This window comes from Heliangelus exortis, chromosome Z (assembly GCF_036169615.1).
Source record: "Heliangelus exortis chromosome Z, bHelExo1.hap1, whole genome shotgun sequence".
Classification (NCBI taxonomy): Eukaryota; Metazoa; Chordata; class Aves; order Apodiformes; family Trochilidae; genus Heliangelus; species Heliangelus exortis.
The window spans coordinates 42062712-42085934 of record NC_092454.1 but is presented as its reverse complement, the minus strand read 5'-3'; the positions used below and the strand labels follow the sequence as shown (position 1 = coordinate 42085934).

Genomic DNA, 23223 nt, shown 5'->3' with positions numbered 1-23223 from the left:
TATTATTGTGCACTCCTATGAGGAAGAAATCAAACAGAGGAGGTAGGAGACCTACATGAATAAGTAAGGGTCTTCTGGAAAAAATTAAGGGGAAGAAGGAAACTTACAGAATGTGGAAAAACAGGACTGGCTACTTGGGAGGAATATAGGAACATAGTCAGAGAATGCAGGGAGGGAACTGGGAAAGCTAAAGCCCACCTGGAACTAAAGCAGGCAAGGAGTATCATGGACAAGAAGGCTTTCTTCCAGTACATCAATAAAAAAAGGAAGAATAGGGGAAATGTAGGCCCAATGATGAATGAGGCAGGTGCCCCAGCGGCTGAAGACAGCAGGAAGGCAGAGCTATTGAATGCCTTCTTTGCTTCAGTCCTCACTGCAAAAGCCTACCCTCTTGAACTTTAAACCCTGGAGGTAAGAGATAAGGTCTGGAGAGAGGAAGACTTTCCTTCGGTGGGAAAAAAGGTTAGAGGGTGTGTAGCCAAATTGGATGTCCATAAATCCATGAGCCCTGATGGGATGCAACCATGAGACCTGAGAGGGCTTGCTGATGTTATTGTCAGACCACTCTCCATCACCTCTGAGAGGTCATGGAGAACAGGAAAGGTCCCTGAGGACTGGAGGAAGGCTAATGTCACTCCACTCCTAAAAAAGGGCAAGAAGGAGGAGGACCCAGGGAGCCACAGGCTGGTTAGTCTCACCTATTAAGGTGCTGGAAAAAGTTGTTCTGGATGTCATCACAAAACTTGTGAAAGCTAAGAATGTCACTGGGAGAAGTCAGCATAGATTCACCCAAGGGAAATCATGCTTGATCAACCTGATTGCCTTCTATGGTGTCACTACTGGCTGGCTAGATGAGGGGAGATGAGTGGGTGTTATCTACCTTGACTTCAGAAAGGCTTTTGATACTGTCTCACATAACATCCTCATTAGGAAACTAAAGAAGTGTGGGTTAGGTGAGTGGACAGTGAGGTGGATTGAGCGCTGGATGTGTGACAGAGCTCAGAGGGTGGTGATCAATGGAGCAGGTTTGAGCTGAAGGCCTGTACCAGTGGTGTCCCCCAGGGGTCAATCCTCAGTCCAGTCTGGTTCAATATGTTCATCAACAAGCTGTATGAGGGGACAGAGTGTATCCTCAGCAGGTTTGCTGATGATGCAAAGCTGGGAGGGTTGGCTGACACTCCAGAGGGCTGTGCTGCCATCAGAGAAGAACCTGATGAGGTTCAATAGGAGCAAGTGTAGGGTCCTGCATCTGGAGAGGAAGAACCCCAAGCACCCATACAGGCTAGAGGTACACCTGCTGGAAATGAACTCAGAAGAGAAGGATCTGGGGGTCCTGATAGACAGTAAATTACCTATGAGGCAGCAGTGTGTCCTTGCTGTCAGGAAGGCAAACAGAATCCTGGGCTACGTAAATAAGATTGACTCATTAGCCTGGAAAAGAGAAGGCTGAGGGGAAACCTTACCAATATCTACAAGTATCTAAAGAGTCAGCGCAAGGAAGATGGAGCCAGAATGTTCTCAGGAGTTCCCAGTGACAGGACAAGGGGCAATGGGCAAGAGCTGGAACATAGGAACACTTAAAATGAGAAAAAACTTGTTATTATGAGGGTGACAAGGCACAGGATCACACTGCCCGGGGAGGTTGCGGAGTTCCCTTCCCTTCTCCCAGCCTTCCAGGACCCCTCTGTCCTTCAGGACTGTCTCCCAAGGCATTCTCTCAATCAATGTCCTGAACAGGCAGAAGTCTGCTCTACAGAATGTCTTAGTAAGGTTTAGTTAAGTTCTGTAACATAACCTCACATCTTTTAAGTTTTCTGTAGTTTTCTGAAGCGTCAACCAAGTCGGATAAAGAACATACAGAAGAACAGCTATCAACTTTCATGCAGCTCCAGAATTTCTATACCCAGATTCTATGCCACAGATTCTATACCCAGATTCTATACCACATTGCCCAAGTCAAAATGTACCTTGCAGAATATTAGTAGACATAAACAAAGAAAAATGTCGATATTTCCTACCAGCTTACTAATTCCATCTTAACTGATCACATACCAGTTTCATTCTGTAGGGCAGTTTCTTCTTTTTCAATTGTTACCAGTAAGTTTTCAGTGAGGTCTGATCTTTTGCCCACGATTGCAAAGCCATTCCAGACGTACATCATTTCCTGACAAAAAAGCCACACAAGACAAACTCATGGAATTGCATAAATATTTAACTAGAGAGTAGCCCTTGGACAGCTATTATGGAACATTTTGAGTACATAAAAACACTGCCTAGAAAAACTTGTTTTAAACAATATGAAAGCTTTCAAAGGCAAAACACTCACTCTTGAGAAGCCCATGGATAAAAGTATCTGTACAACTTCAAACAACCACCCACAGTAAGTACAGGACATTACAAGATGGTCATATCTGCAACTATAATAATTTAATTGAAGTTGCATATGTGCACTTATGGACATGGAAGGCAAAATGAGATTGAATGCAATGGATAAAGCTAACTGGGGTTTCCAAGTTTTAAATGTTCTGAGACCCTATTAATTGATGCTATTATGTATTTCCATAGATCTTTATAAAAAAAACTGAACAGATTTTATCACGATAGTTGTTATCACCCATATAACACATTAGTGAAACTGGTTATTTTAGGTTCAACTTGTGGCCTCTGCCATATGAACTAGAACAGCTGAAAGTAGCTACTTTCTACAGGGTTTGATAAATTTGTGGGTATATAGCAGAGAAATAGAGAGATAGATGGATGCACCCAAACACAACCACTTGTATGTGTGGTTATCACAGAATGTCAGGAGTTGGAGGGAACTCTGAAGATCACTGAGTCCAAGCCCCTTGCCAGAGCAGGACCAATTCTAGGACAGGTCACTCAGAAATGCATCCAGATGGGTCTTGAAAGTCTCCAGAGAAGGAGACCCCATAACCTCTCTGGGCAGCCTGTTCCACACCTCTGTAACCCTTACAGTTAAGGAATTCTTCCTCGTGTTGAGGTGGAACTTCTTGCACTCTTATGCTGAATCCATTGCCCCTTGTTCTGTCACAGGGCACAAGTGAGAAGCAGTCATCCCTTCCTTCTTGACACCCATAAATGAGATCCCCTTTCTGTCCTCTCCTCTCCAGACTAAGACACGCCAGATCTCTCAGCCTTTCTTCATTAAGACAGGTGTTCCAGTCCCTTAACCAGTGTCACAGCCCTCCGTTGTACTCTCTCAAGTAAATCCCTGTCCCTCTTGAATTGGGAGTCCAGAACTGGATGCAATACTCTAGGTGAGGTTTCACTAGGGCAGAGTAGAGGGGGAAGAGAACCTCCCTCCATCTGCTGGACATACTCTTCTTAATGTACCCCAGGATAACATTGGCCTTCCTGGCTACAAGGCCATATTGCTGTCCCACTGATAACCTGTTGCTCACCAGGACTCCAAAGTTCTCTAGTAGATCACCTCCTCTTACTGGTGCATTTTGTTATTCCTTCCCAGGTGCAACACTCTGCACATGTTCTTGCTGAATCTCATGAGGTTCCTCTTGGCTCAGCTCTCCAGTCTGTCCAAATCTTGCTGAATGGCAGCACAGCCTTCTGGAGTGTCAGCCAGTCCTCCCAGCTTTGTGTCATAAGCAAACTTGCTGAGAAGACACTCTGTTCCATCATCAAGGTCATTGATAAAGATGTTGAACAAGACTGGACCCAGAACTGATCCCTGGGAGACTCCCCTAGTCACAGGGATCAGTTCTGGACTCCGTGCCAGTGATCACCACCCTTTGGGCTCTATTGTGCCACCAGTTCGTAACCCATCTCACTGTCCATTCTTCTATCCCACATTTCCTGAGCTTGCTCAAGAGGTTGTTATGGAAGACTGTGTCAAAAGCCTTGCTGAACTCAAGGTAGATTACATCCATTGGTCTCCCTGCATGTACCCATTCAGTCATAGAAGGCTATCAGATTAGTCAAGCATGATTTCCCCTTGGTAAATCCATGCTGACTGCTCCCGATAACCTTCTTCTCTTCCATGTGCTTAGAGATGACTTGCAGAATGAGCCACTCTGTCATTTTTCCCATGATGGAGGTGAGGCTGACTGGTCTGTAATTGCCTGGATCTTCCTTCTTGCCCTTTTTGAAGACTGGAGTGACATTACTTTTCCTCCAGTCCTCAGGCACCTCTCCTGTTTGCCATGATCTCTCAAAAATGATGGAGTGGTAGGGTGATAACATCAGCCAGCTCTCTCAACACTCTTGGGTGCATCCCATCAGGGTCCATGGACTTGTTTATATTCAATTTCCATAACTGATCTCTAACCCAGTCTTAATTGACTAGTGGAGAGTCTTCCTTCCTCCAGGCTTTCTCTCTTACAGCCACGGTCTGGATGTAAGTGCTGTCCCAAGTGAAAAATCCTTCCTTCCACAAGCTGTAATTTTCTTTCTTCCATGAGACTTTCTTCAGAATCTGATCCATGCAGGTCTGTTACCACCTCTACCCAATTTTCCACTCAAAGGAATGCACCTATCTGGGGCTTGAATTAAGTGATATTTAAAAACTGACTAACTTTCTTGGGCTCCCTCTCCTTCCAGAGTCTTAGCCCATGGGATTCCTGTAAGCAGATCTTTAAAGAGCACAAAGTTAGCCCTGTGGAAGTCCAGGAATGTAATCCTACTTACTGCCCTTCTACTAAACTCCACTATATAGTGATCACTGTCAACAAGGCTGTTCCCAACCTTAATGTCCCCAACTAGACCTTCTTTATTTGTTAATACAAGGCCCAGCAGCTCACCTCTCCTCCTTGATACCTCCACTACCTGCATCAGAAAGTGACCACTGATGTACTGCAGGAGCCTCTGAGACTGAATATGCCTGGCTGTGTGGGCTTTCCAACAAACATCAGGGTGACTGAAGTGACCCATAAGTACTAAGGAGTACTAAAAGGCTAAAGGCTACTTACAGTTGACTGTAGAAGGCCTTATCAAAATTTTCTACTTGGGTTGGTGGTCTATGGTAGACTACCACAACAGTTTCACTCCCATTTGCACCTTAACTCTTACCTACAAGCTTTCAACCCTTTTTACCTTCCCCCCTGGAGAGAACAAAATACATTTCAGTATATCTTGTACATAAAGAGCAATACCATTGCCTCACCCTGACAGACTGTCCTTCCTAAACATTACATAACTATTCATGACAACATTCCAGTCATTGGAACTGTCCCACCACATTTCAGTAATTGCAATTATATCATAGCCATGCAACCCAATGTAGATCTTCAGATCTCTGTGCTTACTGCCCGTACTCTGTGCATTGGTATATAAGCATTTCAGAGAGGGAGTCAAGCAGTTAGTTTTCACTTTTGGCATCTGACCATTCCCAGCTAAACCCATGGTTACTAACCTATTAGTGAGCCCTGTGTTTTTGTTGTCATATCTATCACCATTACCCACCTCAAGTGGGATTGCAAGACTGAAGTCTGTCCCTAGTCTCACCTCTACTGAGACTGGTTTTATCCCCTTCCCCCTTCAAGCTTAGTTTAAAACCTTTTCAACGAGCCCCACCAACTGCTATGCAAGAATCCTCTTCCCATATTTAGATGGATGTACTCCATCTCTTGCTGGCAGACCCGGGTGCCATACGAACTTCACCCTACCAAAGAACCCAAACTTTTGATGGTGGCACCAGCCTCTGAGCCATGACTAATGAGGTGTGTTTAACACCTTCTTTCAGTACTTTTCCTTATCACTTAAGGGAGTGATGAAAACACCACCTGCACACCTGAGCCTTCAGCCAGTCTCCCCAGAGCCTTGACGTGCTTTTTAATTGCTTTTGGACTTCTCTCTGCAGCGTCATCATTGCTAATCTGGATAAATAACAAAGGGTAATAACCAGAGGGCTGCACCAGACCAGAGAGCTTCCTTTTAACATCTTTAACCCAAGGTCCAGGGAGGCAGCAGACTTCCCTGTGGGATGGGGATTCTGGTCGACAAACGGGCCCCTCTGTTCACCTCAGAAGAGAGTCACCCACTACAGTCACTGGAATGGGCTGCCCAGGGAGGTGGTGGATTCTCTGTCCCAGGAGTTTTTTAAAAAGAGACTGATGTGGCACTCGGTGCCATGGTCTGGTAATCACAGTGGTAGTGGACTAAAGGTTGGACTTGATGATCTCAGAGGTCCTTTCCAACCCAGATGATTCTGTGATACAATTACACCCCTTTTCTTCTTAATTGAAAAAGTCCCACAGCCTGGCAGTGAGTGGTAAGCCTTGGGTGACTCACTAGATGCACCTTCATTTCCATTTTCTTGACCCTCAGTTTCCAAAGCATCACACCTATTTTTCAACGGCAACTGGTGGGGAGGGAGGGAGGGATGAGGGAGGTCAGGAGGGTTTTCACTTGCCTCTCTGAAGAGGGACCTCTCTCCATTCCCCCTTTTCCCTAAGGTCCCCTCCACTGCTGGCCAGTGACAGGAGGGGAGGGGATCCACCACTTCTTGTAGAACCTCTTCTTGATGCCTTTGCCTCAGGATGTGGCTCCATCAGGCTCCTACACACTTTGATGATTCTCTATCTCTCTACCTCCTCCCTCAGTTCAAGCACCTCCCTAATAATTTTATTTGACCACACTACACACAAGTGGTATCTGTGACCTCCTCCAGTACAAATGCCAGGCGCAGACATTCGCTGCAGCCAGAGACCTGCACAGACACGTGTTTGCATGGAAGCTCAGTCTGGGTTCCCACATTCTTTCTTGCTGTGGCTTCTGGCCATGCTGTTACCATGATCATCTCTCAGGCTGAAGGGAGCCTGTCTGCTGCTTCACGTGTGCCCTGTGAACACATCCCTGCATGCTGCTGAGCCCTCGGGCTCACTCACGCTGACCCAGCTTGCGTTTATATAGAGCTGCTATAATCTATAGGCTGCTACCTTCCATATGGAGCAACACAGGAAATAGATAAAACTTGCTGGATAATAGTGTGGTGCCAGTACAGAAATATCCAACACATACTTCCCAAATAAATGCTACAAAATCTTATTTTTTAAAAAAATCAAGACAAATCCTGGCACAAAGCTTCCCAAATACTTCAGCACAACAGTAAGCAACATGTTTGTTTCATGTATTAAATGTTATCCCATTGTAACACATAGAGAGAATGAGAGAACACATTTACCACTGGATACACTGTATATCCACACTATATTGGATATACAGTTAATACTAACCAATAATTTTTTCTTCCAAGATCTTTACTCAATCATCACAAATATGAGTAACATTTGTTCTAAAAAAAACACACATTTGCATTTGAAGCCTAATTCCACCTCTAAAATATGAACCCTGATGTCATTCTGAAGTTGATACAATAAATTGTTGAAATGTTTCCGCTTACAGTAGTGCTGTAACTGTGCAGGTTTTCAGACAAATTAAAAACCTGATTCTTTCAAGCTTTAAAAAGTGTTACAGACACTATCAGCTACATTATACTAGATTTGTTTCAGTTCCATAGCTTTGTCTAACCTACACTTACTGCAGTTAACACCATGCACTATGTTAGGTTTTGCTTAACCCATGATGGAAAAGTTAAAAGATATTTGATTTGACCAGATATTTACAGCACAGTGATGTTCAGTTGTGAGTATAAGCACAGGACAACTTTACGACTTGGGCCTTTATATGTAATTGAGCATACAACAGATTTTGGATTAATGATTGGATTAATTTTTTTTGGACTACCCATTCTAGATCCATGAGCTTTAACGTAAGAAATGCCTTCTCAAAATTTTTCATCTTCAGTTGTTGCTGAATTATCCATGCACAAAAATTCTAGCATACACATACACAAAGTATAATTGATGTGCACACCTAAGCAGACTGTGCACTTACTAGAGCCTCTGAAGTTAAAAACATGGGAAATTAAAATAGCATTCACAATATATTATTAACTTCTGCACATTTTACTCAGATTCAGTATAAGAAGGAAAAAAAAAAAAATCAAAAAAAAAGCAACAAAACCCTACTACTGTTCATTTTCACTATATAGGAAAGGAGTGCTGAAGTACTCCTTTATGTTCTAATGGGTCTGGAAGATAAGGACTTAAATTATGCCAAATTAAAGAACATGGACACAGATGCTAGAAAACCACACAGGTTTCTAGCTGAAATGTGACTTCCAGCTTAACGTGGCAATAGCAACCATTCTCTATTTGAACTTTCACATGAAAAATCTGACGGGGGTTTTTGACTGCTGGAGTAGTTGGTAGCATGATACAGCCCCTGATGCATTTCACAAAAATCCCCCTGCATGCATACAGTAATTCTTTCTTTAAAAATTTAAAAACACAGACACATACTACCTGATAATATTAATTTTTCCCTGTAAAATGAACTATACTTATTTTTTTCTACTTGAAAAAGTTGGAGAGTAAGCAAGCATAAATACCAAGGCAGGTAATATCAGCTTCACTGGCTGAGAACTTGCATAGCGTCGGGCTTTCCTCACTGCAAACTTCTCAGTCGGGATAGATTTTCCTGCAATTCTCTGTTTCAGACCATCCACTTGTCTACAAGGAGGGAAAATGAGAAGCTGAAGTTGCTTTATGTAATTTTTATTTCATCTTATTTCATTTAGTAAGATTTGATGTTCTCACTGGAATATAACATCTTAAATTGTTTCACATCACTTAGAGCAGACCTGCAGAACGTATGTTTGCTGATAAAAATAGCATTTTAAATATCCTGATGTTAAAAGAAAAGGCAACTGAAAAGTTTACTGTTGTAAACAGGGAGCAAGTCACACAAGACAAAGATACTTTAGCCAAGAACTTTTACAGGGGAGGAAAAGATTGCACACCTAGTTGTTCTATAAATGTTTACCTGAATAAAGATACAATGTCCTCACCAGTCCTTTTCAAATCATCCTCTGGGAGCATACACAGAATTGCTGCCTTCTGGAATACATATATTGCCTACACAAACAGAAACACCAACATGTCACCACATCTAATTTGTGTATTCAGTCAATACACCAAGGACTTAAATTTCTCACAACACTTGCAGCATTTATATGTTTTCTGTAATTCTCAGGCAGGTGGAACTCTGGAAGTTTAGCATTTCCTTTGTCACATAACTTGTGCAGTAATTTTATTTTCAACGTTTTTATTAATATTCTAAATAAGTTAGAATGCTGATGATGTCTCCAGCAAAGAACAGGACAATTTATTATTCAAATCATTGATAAAGAGATGAGGTTAAATGACAAGTATTTATAGAGTTATTATATGACTAGAGTTATTATATGATATTATGATATATATGACATATGTTATTATATGATATTATTACAGAGTTATTATATGATCTGTTACAGGTAGAGACAAGCCTGAAAAAAAACAAGTATCTGAGTACTGATTCAAGGCAACTTCAATAACTGGACTGTGCAGAGAGAAAAAGAAACATCCCTAATTTTATCCAAAACAGTTGCACTTGACATTGACCATACTATTCTCTTGCTCTTTTCTCAAGAGCTGAATGTATCCCCCTTTCCACTAAGCATATTAAGCAGTAAACTAGAAAGGAAGATACGAAAATTATGTATCAAAAAATTGCACATTGTTCTTGATTTATACTTTGAAAAATATTTTTAGAACAAGAGCTAGGAACCCTAACTTTTCTCATGATAACCTGTCTCCAGCACCCTTCTTATTTCATGTCACAAAGCATCTGCCAAGTAAGCCTGGCTCACATCTGTTTATAATTAACTAAAAAACACAGTTTTTTCTGTTAGGTTTTATTAGTGAGTGTCAGAACTTCACATGAGGTGTAAGTTAACAGCTTTCTTCTTCTTCTTCTTTCTCACAACTCTGGTAAGTAATTCTGTTTTTCAAGGTGCTGGAGTGTTGTATGACATGGCTCTGGTGCTTCAGAATTTGAAATAAAAACTCCTCCTTAACCAAGCAGTTAAACCTGCCATTTTGGTCCCACTGTGCCTTTGCTTACAGGTTTCAGAAGAAAGCAAACATTACACTTATTGTGTGAACTGAAATGCAATGGTGGAGAGGCTACTGGTATATCATAACAAGGTCCACCTGCCCATTTACCTTAGACCACCTGCTCTCTTTGCTGAGCAGGTCTGCATACCGATATGCTTGAAGCCAGTTCTGCTGGAAGGTGTAGCACCACATCAGTTCCCAGTAACAGAGATGATGAATCTGTTTCCACTCTTGCTGGGATGCAATGCATTCCTGGAACCTCAGCTGTGCCTATGATATTGTTAAGTAAGAATGATGAAAACTGGTTCAATTACAGCTCCACATGAGGGACATGTCTAATTGCAGAGCAAATTCTTTCCTAGCACCCAAGTGGAGAATACCAGACTGGTAAAATGACAGAAACTTCCCCTTTAGTCTCACTTAAAGAGAGGTGGAATCAACACTGAAATACAATGAATATAATAATTATCAGTCCAACTAAAATGTTATTTAGATAAATTAGATATTTTTTTCCCCAAGTGAACAAATAAAAACCTTAAAAACAAGAAAAGAATTATTTACCTTTTCAAAATTTCCTTTTAGTATATCTATTCTGGCAGCATAAAACAGAATAATGGAACCCTTGAAAGGAGAAGAGAAAAATACCCAGTTAGTATTTTAAGCCTAGGGAGGTACAGTGCTGCTGTAAAATTTTTTGAGAATACACACATTTGGAAACTTCTGGAGGTAGGGTTCAAGGAGACTGTCTGCTTCTTGAAGGTTGGCTTCCCCTGTACCTAGAAAACATAACAAACCACCCAAAGCACTTAAAAAACAATAAGTTTCATAGATTTTGCTTTCCAAGTAATACTATGGTTTAAATAGATTAATGGATGACTGTTTTCACACAAAAGCAGAACTATTTCATCGCATTGTGTTTCCGTAAACCTTAATTATGGTCCTGAAGGTACTAAGTGCTTTTAGGGTAGCAAACGTCTGTAAGGAGAAACAGAACAGAGTCTCCAAATGTTCTTTAAACTTTTCCATTATAGAGCCTAGGTATATTTTTTAATCCCTTTAATTGTTTTAGTAAGTTTGGAAAACATTCCCTTAATTCCCTTCTTCCCCAATTTTGAGCTCAGGAATGAAGTACAGGTGATACTGAAAGAAATTAAGTTCTCCTTAACTTCCTTCATTTAATGAGCCTGAGGGATGTAAAATATTTCTAAAGCGAAGAATGCGAAAATATATGTAAAAGACATACAGAATTAATGGTGACTTTTATCTCTCTGTGGCAAAGTTCACTAAATGTTTGAAGTAAATGGTTTGGGAGTACAGATTTCTTCCTGAGTTGGTTTTCACAGTATCTGATGTTAATTTATGGATACACACTTGTCTGAACTTGAGAGTGTTCTGTGGTACTTTGCTGCTGCATGTTGAGACAGCCCTGCAAACGCAGCAAGACCTTGGTATAATGGTACCCACCCTCACTATTTCAGCAGGCATAAGTGTCAGCTGGAGATACTAGTTTCAGAGCATCATTAAGTATACAGCAATCTGTTCCAAAGCTAATTGGTCACAGTTTCAAAATTCAGTTAAAAAAAAAAAATAAATCACAGTATCATAATGTGCAGCATGACTGAACAGCTCCACAGTGAGTCTCACCAAGGATTAAGGAGACGTAAGTATGATAAACCAACAGGGTGAAAGTACACAGAATGGCCCTCAAACTGCTGCCAGATGCTCCTTCCCGTAGCTGACCGAGGCCCAAGTCCTAAGAAACATCACAAACACATACAGAATTAACTATAAGTATATGGAGTTACTACTAATAGTTTCTGACTCCCACAAATCCAGTTTTCCTTACACATGTACGTATTTTGTAATTCACCACTTTGTCATCTCAGATTCAACACAACCTTCTACCAAAACAGCTCTGCCACAGCTGAGAGCACTCAGCAAGCAGAACAAAACATTAAGCTAGCAGTGAACTACCCATGCATTTCAGTGCCCTGGTGAAACGGAAACACCACAAAAACACATAGGTCTATATTGCTTCATCACGATTTTCTGGCTACAAGCATTTCAAAATAAAGTCTTTAAATGTATGTTTTGTGGGAAACTCTCAGCTGCTCTAGTGCTACTTGCCAGCAGTAGTCATCCTTCACAGAAAAAAAAAAAATGGTTATCCTCAATTCTATTCCACCAAGTCAGCTGCTGGTTTTAGGTTCTGACCAAAATATTAGCTCTGCTGGCCTCTTCGAGTTTAAGGCATTACCCCTTGTCCTCTTGTTACATGCCCCAGCAAAGGAAAATTGCAACTGAAACCCCTGTTTGAAGCAGATCAGTCATTTCCCATCATTGCTCAAAACCATGTCTTTTATGCCTGAATCACCTAGCCCACTTCCCATCTTTTTAACAGCTGATATAATACTGATAAGTAATATTCATTGTAATGTTAGTGTGAAATATAATTCACCCAGTCTTAATCTGAGAAGAGACTAATTTGAAAAAAACAAGTAACAGATCCAATACCCGATTGCCAGAAAATCCAATAAATTCTAAAAGTCGTAGGATCCTTCCTGGTAAAAGTGACAGCATCTGAAATACATTCCAAACAAAAACAAGACAAGTAAAAGCTTAGATATACATTTTAAAAAAAATAGAGTCACTATAAACTTGAGCAAAACATGCCAGCTAGTATGTTAAATGCCATTACACATATAGAAAAAAGTAAAACACCAAAGAACTAAAAAATAGACACGTCTGATCAACAGTATACAATTAGCCTGGAACTTCAGGAAAACTCAGACTTTTGATGATCATCCAGTATGGAAACTGCAAAGCAGAGTCCATCTTTGCTTCCTGAGATAATGACAAATTTTTCTAACTTCAGTGAATCAGAGCTGTTTGAAAAATGTGGATACTTTGGAATGACTGTATTGTCTGCTTTCATTCTACAGTTGTCGTCTTCCTTAACTCACAATCAAATGACACAACGATAACACAAAGTTCTGTTTGTTCTTACTGTGGGAACACTGAATTAGCAGACCAGCAAGCATCTTTGTTTTAGTAATACCAGATATTGTTATAGTCTCTTAGCCCTCTATTATGTGTACTTTGTGTTCCCCTTCTAACTCCATTCCTACAACAGAAACCTTAGAAAGACTGCAGCAACCTTTTTACCAGGCATTACAAGAAGGTATAATTGAAGTGTTTGAAAGCTCCACACACCCCAATACATTCTGCCAAGCAGAGATTTCTTCTGTTAAGCTCCCTACTGAGGAGAGTTTAGGAAGAACAGGAGAGGTGAAAGGACTTAGGAACACATACACCTACCACTTGTCTGGGTTTTGAAGACTGAGAGGTACACGTAAACCTGGGGTGTTCTGACCTTACTCAAAACTTGTCAGCTCCAGTTTGGAATGACATGGAAATTAACATACCAGCACAAATTAACTCTCACTGTTGCCATGACACAAACGAAAAGGCAACTGCAGTAAGTTTTAGAGAAAAATCCTAGTAGATTCATGCTAGTAGGATCCAGCATTGTTTTATACAAACCCAGTAGAATGCTGATGATTATTCTGAATTTGTACTTTTCTATCCCAGCCTACAATACTACTGAAGCAAGAGAATGGTATACTTGGGGGTGTTAGGAAAAAACAGACAGACACCCCAGGTATCCTGTAGCAAACAGCAGAAGCATCTTATAAATTCCTGATACACACAGGCAGATGTAGCTGCTTTTCCTTTTAAGAAATACATATGTGCATTAGCCCAAGAGAATTAAACAAAATTCAGGACACATTAGTAGAAAGATCCTAGAAAGCATGCATGCAAAGAGCCACTGCTGTTTTTGTACTGCATAAAGCCTTCAAATGTGCAATTTTAAAAACAGGATTACAGTACCACATCTCACGCCAATTACAATTTTACAGTCTGAAAAAGTCATACCAAGTTGAATGCTCCAATTCCAAGTTTTACTCCTCCTTCAAACTGGTAATAAGTTTCATTCTTGCTTTTGTTCCCTTGAGTCATCTGTAGCACCTGATGACATTCTCTTTTGATGCAGCAAAAAAAAAGAAGAGAAGGTGAAATATGACTTCGACATTATAAGAAGTATTATCATTATGCTTGCTATGAAAATATTTCTTTTTTTGGAGGAATTAAAGCAACTGCAGCTGGGTATACCAACACAGATTCTAAGTGGTTTCTAATGGCTTACTTGTATATTTGGTAACTCGTCCTAATTTTGAGGCCACCTTTAATAAAGTTGATCATATTCTCATCCTGAAAGACAAAAAATTATTTGTACTAAAATGTGCATTCAGCTATTACATATATCACATATGGCCATTGGAAAAAATTTAAAATGTTTTTCAGTTATTAGACTCATCTCTAAAGCTGAAGTTGACACTGGCTTTAAGTTAACAGGGAAACATTTATTTTGTGCACGTTACAAACCTTAAAACTGAAAACGGGGGTGAAAAAAAAATTTAACAGAATTTACGATGCATATAAATGAAACAAAAAAGCTCTCCACCAGGTGGCGCTACAAGAACTTTTTAGAAAGTTCTGAAATTTTGATTCTGACACATGCGAGTGAGCCCCAAACCTGGCAAGAACAGTAACTTTTTAGGTCCATCTCATCCCTTGCTTCTTCCATGTATTTTATAACTGAAAGGATTATCGAAAATACACTCATTAAACATTCACAAAAGACCCTCATTCTTGAACAAAAGTATGGCAAGCAATTTCTGTTTTCAGGAATCACATTTCAAATCAAATTTGTAAGCACTGTGGCAAGCCCCTGAGACACAAGAAGCACTAGACAGTATTACACAGTATATTTCTGTGAACTGGATGACTATCTCAGCAATGCTAAGAAATGCTCATTTAGCAATTATTCATTACTACCTTCTTCCTGACACTGGGTCAAGAGCTCATGGAGAGTGATACTGAATTAGATAAAGTGTGGATCAGTTGAAGTTTTATAAGTTGGGAAACATTCTATTATTTTTGTGCAAAAAAAAGGTTTGTACTTTCAAACAAGACATTTCCTCATACTTAAACATCTTTTTAAGCAAGTGCTGGACACTGTCAGGTATGATGCAAGTCACTGAAACACACCATCTGTGTAAGACTTCTATACCTTACAGTCATCTATACCTTCTATACCGTCTTACATTTTTGGTTCCTGGTTATCAATAACATCTTTAGTTATTAATATAAACAAGGGATTTTGCTGGGTAGCAAAGATTTTACTGTAGCATACCATACGTCATTAAATAAGGCATTAACTAGGAAGAAGTTTGGGTTTTAAATACAATATCTATTGTGAGAAGAACGTTTTATAATTACTAATATCTTTTTATTAGACTGCTACAGAAATACAAAATAAACAACTGACTTTACCTGTACGAAGGTGAGAGCAGCTTTCTGTAGCAAGCATTCAGCATAGCAGATTTCAGCATGCATTTCCTCTATATAGGAGACAAAAGTTATTTACTGTCAGCAAAGTTATCACTAGTATTACCTTCTTAGAATAAATGGAACAAATAAAATGCTGCCAAGAATGAAAAAAAAGGAAGATTATGCTGTTGCTGTTCTGATAACTACCAAATAATACCTGTAACACATAAACCCCAAACGTAGTAATTGGGAAGCTAGCTAGAACTAGTCTTCTATTTCACTTCTCCTCTGGTAAAACTTTGATCTTGTCAGAGCTGACTTCAGCCTAGTGCAAAGATCATCATTCTGGTGGATGGTCTCCTGTACTTTCCACTGACACTAACAGAGCACCTAGTTGCACCAGCCCCCTTCCCCCAGAGTCCGTGTCTTAGGAAAAACTTTTACAGATGAATGGTAACACTCACTGGAGCTCAGGATTTCTGTCAGTCCAGCAAGACATTATGAACAGGTTTTCACCAAGTCATGCTCAACAAACTGAAAACCCTGGGCAGACTTGCTGTGCTCATGCAGCACTGAAGTACATTTGACTTAACAACACGACATGAGTTACTCTGCACCCATGCTACAAGGACCAGCCACATGCACAAGGCTGCTGCAAGTACAGTGCACACATGGTGAGTTTGATGTGTCCAGTAGTAAAGAAGATTTTTTTTGTGTGTCAGGTTAGAAAAAAATGCATACTTGATTCTGCCCAAATCAGAAATAGGAGATCAGCATTTTCAGGGCCATGAACAATGCACTGATACCATTTCCCAAAACACCTTAAGGCAAAACAGACAAGCACAAAACTTGTTAATATATTCAGATCCCGACACAAGTAATGATAAGGACTTATTTCACAGCACCAATGAATACCACACTTTTGGAGGCTGTCTTAAGTTAAAAAAAATTATGCTTAATCCCCCATTTTGAGAAGCTTTGCATACAAATTCAAAAAAACCACCATATAGCTGGTTGGCTAACCATATTAGTAAAAGCTGGTAGGATATTTTTGACCTTTTCACTATATTATTTTAACTGCATTATAAACCACTTACCTTCACTCAATTGATCCACTGATTGTTTAGAAACTAGATTGGACAAGGATTCTACCACCGTGTTTCTTTTCCTGAATCTAAATCAGTTGTACATGGAAGAAAAGAAACCCACACAGTATGAGAAACATTTTCAACATAAATTCGACCTTAATTATTTATAATTTCTAACAATTTCCAACCATAATTTATAGACATCTTTTGTGAAATTATGATTTACCAGTAGTTGCAGTTCTTTGAGTAGTCTAATCATGGTTACTGGTATGCATCTGTACTCAGAAGCCTATCCAAAGTTGGCTGATGTTCCAAGCATTCATTTTATCTACTTTAAACAGACAAGAGCTTCCAGCCACCAGCTACAGAGGTTTCCCTGATGCTGGGCAAGCTACTTGAACTGGACTTCAAAGTTTTATTATTTTTTCCACTTTTCAAACTTGTACTCAGAATTAGAAGGAAAAATCAAAAGGTGGTCTAATACTTCACTATTTTATGGTGGTTTATGCCAGATATGATGCCAAAACAATAATATATTTTATTTTCAACAGATCTCAATTGTCTGTGTTACAGATTGCTAGTTTATTTTAGTATGATATTCCAAAAATGAATTTGTTACTACTTAAGAGCAACTCAGCTTTGTAAAGAAGCGAACTAAACAATTTTACATTCAGAAAAGAAATTTAGTTTGTAAGCCAGAAAGTCATTAATTACAAATACTGAGCATTAGCTTATTGCTTGCTTACATAGTTCTGCAAATGGAAAAGAGAACAACGAGATTATGAAACTACAGGTTAGTATAACAAACACCAAAAACACAGGTAAATAAAGGCATGTGGCAATTCTTCACCTTTGAGTGTTTCATTACCTTTATATTAGGAGCTCTGAGACATATTAGACCAGAGCACTTATGCATGTAAGTCTGTATCCTGCAGAGAAGGGAGGCCCCTCAGAAAGGGAGTACTGAAAGTATCTGAGCTATAAAGAGGAACCTAATTTTCAGACATGCTAAACAACATAGTTCAGATAAAAATGTGAATCAATAGCACATCTGAAAAGTAGGCAGAAACTGCTGACACTTTGTTTTCTTCAAGCAGCATCTGGTAAACATGTCCCATTTTCTTTTGTTTGTTATTGCTAAGGAGGTATGTCTAAACTAGCAACATTTGGAAGTAATTTCTTGGAGATAAATTATGGCTTAGCCAATGTGATGAAGAACCAGTACAGTAGAACAAAGCACCCCTTTCTGGTTTCGTCAGAGGCTTGTTAAGCCCTTTATCTTTGACAATCCATTTACTTTTTTTTATATAATTTCATTTCATATTTTTGTTTTTATATTATTTGATTTATTTTTATATTTATTCGTATTTTATATTGTTTTGATTATTTATATATTTTTAAAATATTTCCGTGGATCATTTTTATAATTTCATTTCATTTTTTTTTTAATAATTTTAATAGTTTCTATTTTCTACTTTATTACACTGTTCCAAGCAAGACCAGAGAGTTTAGGACAACTCTCCACCACCAGCTCTCCACCTGACACTTCTACATGGGAGGATCGGCAGGGGACGCACCGCACCGCCCCGTGTCACTGCTCCCATCACAAGGTGAACTCCAACACAAAGTCCTTGGACGTCGGCGGGGGCTCTGCACAGCACAGTAGGAGCCTGGCAGCGAGTGGTATCTGACGGGAGGCAGAGGGGGGGCCGCCAGCGAGCTCTTTCTGTGGCTGATACCAGCTCCAGGGCAGGAGGAGGAGGAGGGCTGCAGGCAGAAGGGCGAGTGGTGGGGGAGGTAGGGAGGGAAGCCGACTGTTTAAGCACTGCCTGGCAGTAGAGCCCTGCCGTTTCGTATTACAAGCCTTGCCTTTCTGAAACAGCAAAATGTGTAATTTTGGCCAGCATAAGCTTGGTCAGGGAAGGGTTAGGAGGGACAGAAGGCAGGAGGGGAGAACTAGAGTGGGTTTTTTTCTCAGGAAGCCGGGGAGCAGGCAGCTGCCCTGGTGCAGGGAGAGCCAGCAGAGAGGACCAGTGAGGTGGTAGGGAGGAGCAGTGCAGTGCTGAGCATCACCTGCCAATCCACTTAAGAGCTACTTAATGCAGCATAGAAGCATCCATCAGAGCTGGCAAAAGGAGGCAAGGGAGAGAGCTGACAGAAGTGGACAGCTGGTGGCAGACCAGCATTTGTTCCATTCTGAGACCAGAAGTTTCAGATCCTTCTTGATGGGAACAATAACCCTTAAATTTTAAGCTAACTAAACCCTGACATTCGTAACAAGAATACAAAAATTGCCTGGCTTTAGAAGAAAGCTCACTACACACTTAATCCTATTACATTATTGAGTTCACCTCTGAAAACAACTTTTTCTAAAGAAGTGCTTTTGTGATGAAAGGGAAAATTCAAAATCGGAATTCTTCATTCTCATGGGAAACAAAGTCACTGGTTGGAGTAGCTAGGCAATTCAATCACATTGTGTCAACCTACGTGTAGGTCTACATAGCCAAGCAGCCATTTAACCAACTTGAAAGGCAGCACATGCCCAGGCCCAAAAAGTCTTTTGTTACTGCAATACTAACAAATATAACCTTAACAATAATAACTGGACAGTGAGACTTAACTCTACCTTTCTAACCTTAGATCACTCCATACTGACAACAGCCTGCTTCACATATGCACAGGCAGCTGGGATATCTCAGTGGATTAAGTACCTCATAAATGGACATTGCTCAGGCTTACCTTTGACAGGTTTGCAAAGCTTCCTTCATTGTAGAGATTCCCATTTGTATATCTTGCTGTTCAAAGGTCATAGCAGCTTGCATAACTAAAATAGTACTGTATCCAAGGGCATGGTACATACTATCTTTAGACCTATATATCAATGAAAAAAATAAATCCTGTTAATTCAAACAAATTTTAAATTACAGTACAAAATGAAATGCTGAGACACCAGCAAGGGTTTGTGAAAAGACAGAAAAATAAAGCAGAAAAGTAATGGACATGAGAACATAACTGAGCAAGTTATCATCTTCGACTGGTTACTACGTGTCTGTCTCCACAGGATACTGTAGCAGTAAATTTCAGAAAATATGCCAATTGGGTTACACTAACATTTGCGCTTAATTATATTCCACTTATAGCATGCTGCTATATCTAATTAATTTAGATAATTAAGCTCTGACACAAATATTCACTCTTCTGCTTTCCCTTAATGTAAAAACATCCTTCTAACATTACCACTTGATCCAACGATCTGCATGTGTCACAGAAAAGCCAGTACATTCATGCTCAGTCCTGCATGAAAGACTACACTAAACCATCATGGCTTTCACAATATAATTACAGTAATTACACAATTAAAAAAAATGTTGGAAAGTGGCCAGTGGATGTTATATAGTCAAACCTACCAGTTACAGCAGCACAATATTGTTATATTATGCCAATGTTATGTCAGGTGAAGTCAGGTTATGTCTAACCACGTTTCAACAGGATTAAAGAAAATTAAGACTACACACCCCTCTGGCAGCCTCTCTGGTACTCTACAACCAGTGTACTTTTTCCTAATGTCCAACTTGAACCTCATAAGCTTCAACTTGTTGTGACTGCCTCTTATTTTACCACCTGCCACTATTGGGAAGGATATGTCTTGCAGCATCCTCTCAAGAGCTCTACACCACTCTTAGCTTAATCCCCAAGTCTCTTTTATGCCAAATTAAAACAAATACATCTTTCACCATCTTCGTGATTCAGTAATCCCCAATGCTCTTTTTTGCCAAACTAAACCAAACCCAGCTCTCACAATCTTCATGAGTCATATGTTCTAGTCATCTAAACATGCTGCTTGAGAACCTTTGCTGGATCCTGTCCAGTTTTCTCAACCTTTTTTCTTCTCCTTCAATCCACAAGTCACCCCATAAATGTAGTTTTGAAGACAGGAAGCTTTAGCAGAGTAAATGAAGAGAGACCCTTAGGCTAAGTATTTCTTTAATATATTACTACTTTCCCTAAGTTTTTTCCATTATTAAGTTTAACTTTCATTAAAAGGCTATTTTACAAGCAAAATGATTGGTTTGTTTGGTTTTTTTTAAAGGTGGCATATTCCTTGGTAGGCTAGGTCACCCTCTGCAGATTGGCTGACCATGCTATGTAATAAGCTCAGAGCCTACTAGATGTCAGGAGCTCAAAGCATCAAAATCATGGAGTTCAAAACGTTTTCTTCATTGTAGCAAACATCAAGTAAAACACCTATTACACTGTACACAATCTGAGTAACATATATGTATGTGCAATTAGTAATAGACACAAGCACAATCCTTGCATACAGAACTTATTATTTTGCAACACTATCCAAAATAGTTTTAGCATGCACAACTGCATGTGTAAAGATAGCTTGGGTCTAAGTACAGCTGAAGAGGTGCAATTTCTGCATTTGAGTTCTCTATACAACTAAAATGAGACAGTCAGAAGAACAGTGAATGGCATTTAGATATAATATAAAAAGCAACAGAGTATTCTAGAGTTCGGTTCCAGATTTGTTTAGTTAAAAGGAGTTCCGTTGCACAAATTGTCTGAATGATGATACACTAATGTCTTGCTTCCCAGATTCTCACCTCTGCATGATGAAAGACAGCTCAGATGATAAAATATAACACGACAGCTCAGATGATAAAATATAACACAACAGCTCAGTGCTTCATTAACACATTTTGCAGTGGTCTTAAGGAGAAACAAGTGCACCACCAAAACATGAAGATACTGATAAATGCTTCTAGACAAGAGGAAAAAAATTAAAACTACTGTCTTCAGAGACCTTAAACTAATATTCAGCTACCAGACAGTATTTTACACTATTTGTTTACAGTAACAGCAAATAACAGGACCTCACCATGGACGAAGCAGTTCCAGGGCCTGAGAGAACTTATTGTTTAGAAATAAGTTCAGTGCCATTGAACATTCTTCTAGAGAAGTCTTGAGATCCATCTTGGATGCCCTAAAAAAGAATTCTTAGTTTAATCAAACTGCAAATATAAACACAAAATGATTGCTTTTTCTCATATAAGACAGGTCTTTTATAGCAACTGTATTACTTGATTTTAAAATCTAGCTTTAAAAAAACAGGTTAAATGCTCAATATTCTATCTGAACCATGTGGATGTGCCCTCTTTGCTTATTTAAGTGATATTTATGGCTTTGTCCTCCTCTTTTTACCAGTCAATAGACAATGTAGTGACTTTTGCTGCTACTTATGTAAGAAGGATACTCAAAAATTACCACTGTCTGTGGTAGGTGCACTCACACCAACAAAGACTTGGGGCTCACCACTGTTGAAAACAGATTCCTCACACCCTTGCTTTTCCCACTCTTTCCTTGCTTTTTCATATGCTTAGGGTGGTTGCTGCCAGGCTGTCAGTGGAAGATGTGGTACTCAGCCAGACAGAGACCACAGGTCAGATGCAACTGGGGTATAAAGGGAGCCCTGACAGTGGGGCAGCAGAGTGGGTGCCATCATTCATAATTCTGCTAGTTGTAATCTGACGTGCTTTATAATCTTACTCACTTTTAAGTAAAGTTGTGGTTTTATACTCCTGTGTAATAATCTTACTCCTAGAGTACTGCCCAGAGAATTTCCTGACTTAATCTCCCCAAATGTGTTGTCAGAAGAGATTAATGAGAGGAGGAGGAGGATTGGCCCAGCCACACCTAAAGGAGTTTGGAAAGCAAGGGAGTCCAGTCCGAATCTCCCTGGTTGACCCCACTCTGAGGAACTCTACCCATGCCCACTCTGTGGGATGTGATATTTGGGGTTGGCCCCCAGATCTGGGGAGCAGCTCTCACTTTGTGAGATGTGACAGTGCCACACCCACCTTGTGGGGTGTGAGAGTCTTCGATCTGTAAATAGACAAGTCCTGCACCCACAATCTGAATGTGTCAGTGCTACCCAGGATCAGGTCATCAAAATGAAGAAAGTGGTAGACAACTCTGAGGCAATTCACAGAACCACAGAACTGTTGCCAACTGATGGAGGAAAGTTTTTGATACGTTTGGATGTTCTTTATGATGACTGCAGTTATTGCAACTTGTATCAAAATAAGCTGTATTAGGCACACAGTAGTGAAGTCTAACGGTGCAGAGTGGGGCTTACCCCTTAAAATCTGTCATTGTATTAGGTATTTGAATAACTGAGAATGATAATCCATAATGAGCATTGAAGCTCATCAAGACTCTGTTCCCTTTTAGCCTTGGAGGCAAAAGGTGACTGTATCACCTCCCCAAGGAGACCAGCTGAATCATGACTGTGGTCACAAGGTAGACAGCATGGCAGGTGTATCAGCCCTGACCAGAACAGAGCTTTCCAACTGCTGGTATCTGGATCCTGTCACAGAATCATTCCAGCTGGAAAAGACCTTTACATGCCTTTGCTTTTTGCATGCTTTCCTTGCTACCTTACTTTTTGATGTGCTTACAATGACTGCTTCCAGACTCACAGCCACTGGAAGATGGGGGTGCTCAGCCCATCAAAGCTCACCATAGATTAGGTTCAGTTGGGGTAAAGTATAAAAAGTCAGAAAGCAAGAATTTCACACTGTTGCCAATCAAATGTGAGAAATGAAAAATTAATGATGACATTGTCATGGTTTAACACTGGGATGGCCATTTAATGCATGACAGATGCTCCCTATTAATGATAAAAGAAAAGATAAAGAAAAGAGAGAGAATAAGGGAGAGAGACTTAAGGGTTAGAAACTAAACTACACAGCTTTAATGTA

The 23223-nt window shown here is 39.9% G+C and overlaps 1 protein-coding gene across 6 annotated transcripts in view; it reads right to left on the bottom strand.

Moving 5' to 3' along the window:
- The window catches only part of TTC39B (tetratricopeptide repeat domain 39B), a 78707-nt gene that overhangs the window by 11734 nt on the left and 43750 nt on the right, over positions 1 to 23223 (bottom strand). For all 6 annotated transcript variants that reach the window (XM_071731822.1, XM_071731823.1, XM_071731825.1 and 3 more), the window contains 14 exons: positions 21342 to 21446; positions 19196 to 19327; positions 16466 to 16542; positions 15372 to 15439; positions 14182 to 14246; positions 13911 to 14016; positions 12489 to 12554; positions 11619 to 11727; positions 10683 to 10750; positions 10536 to 10595; positions 10083 to 10244; positions 8860 to 8951; positions 8426 to 8546; positions 2053 to 2164 (listed from right to left, as the gene is read on the bottom strand). In XM_071731822.1, the coding sequence (XP_071587923.1) occupies positions 2053 to 2164; positions 8426 to 8546; positions 8860 to 8951; positions 10083 to 10244; positions 10536 to 10595; positions 10683 to 10750; positions 11619 to 11727; positions 12489 to 12554; positions 13911 to 14016; positions 14182 to 14246; positions 15372 to 15439; positions 16466 to 16542; positions 19196 to 19327; positions 21342 to 21446 (1343 nt within the window). The remainder of the gene's footprint in view (positions 1 to 2052; positions 2165 to 8425; positions 8547 to 8859; positions 8952 to 10082; positions 10245 to 10535; positions 10596 to 10682; positions 10751 to 11618; positions 11728 to 12488; positions 12555 to 13910; positions 14017 to 14181; positions 14247 to 15371; positions 15440 to 16465; positions 16543 to 19195; positions 19328 to 21341; positions 21447 to 23223) is intronic.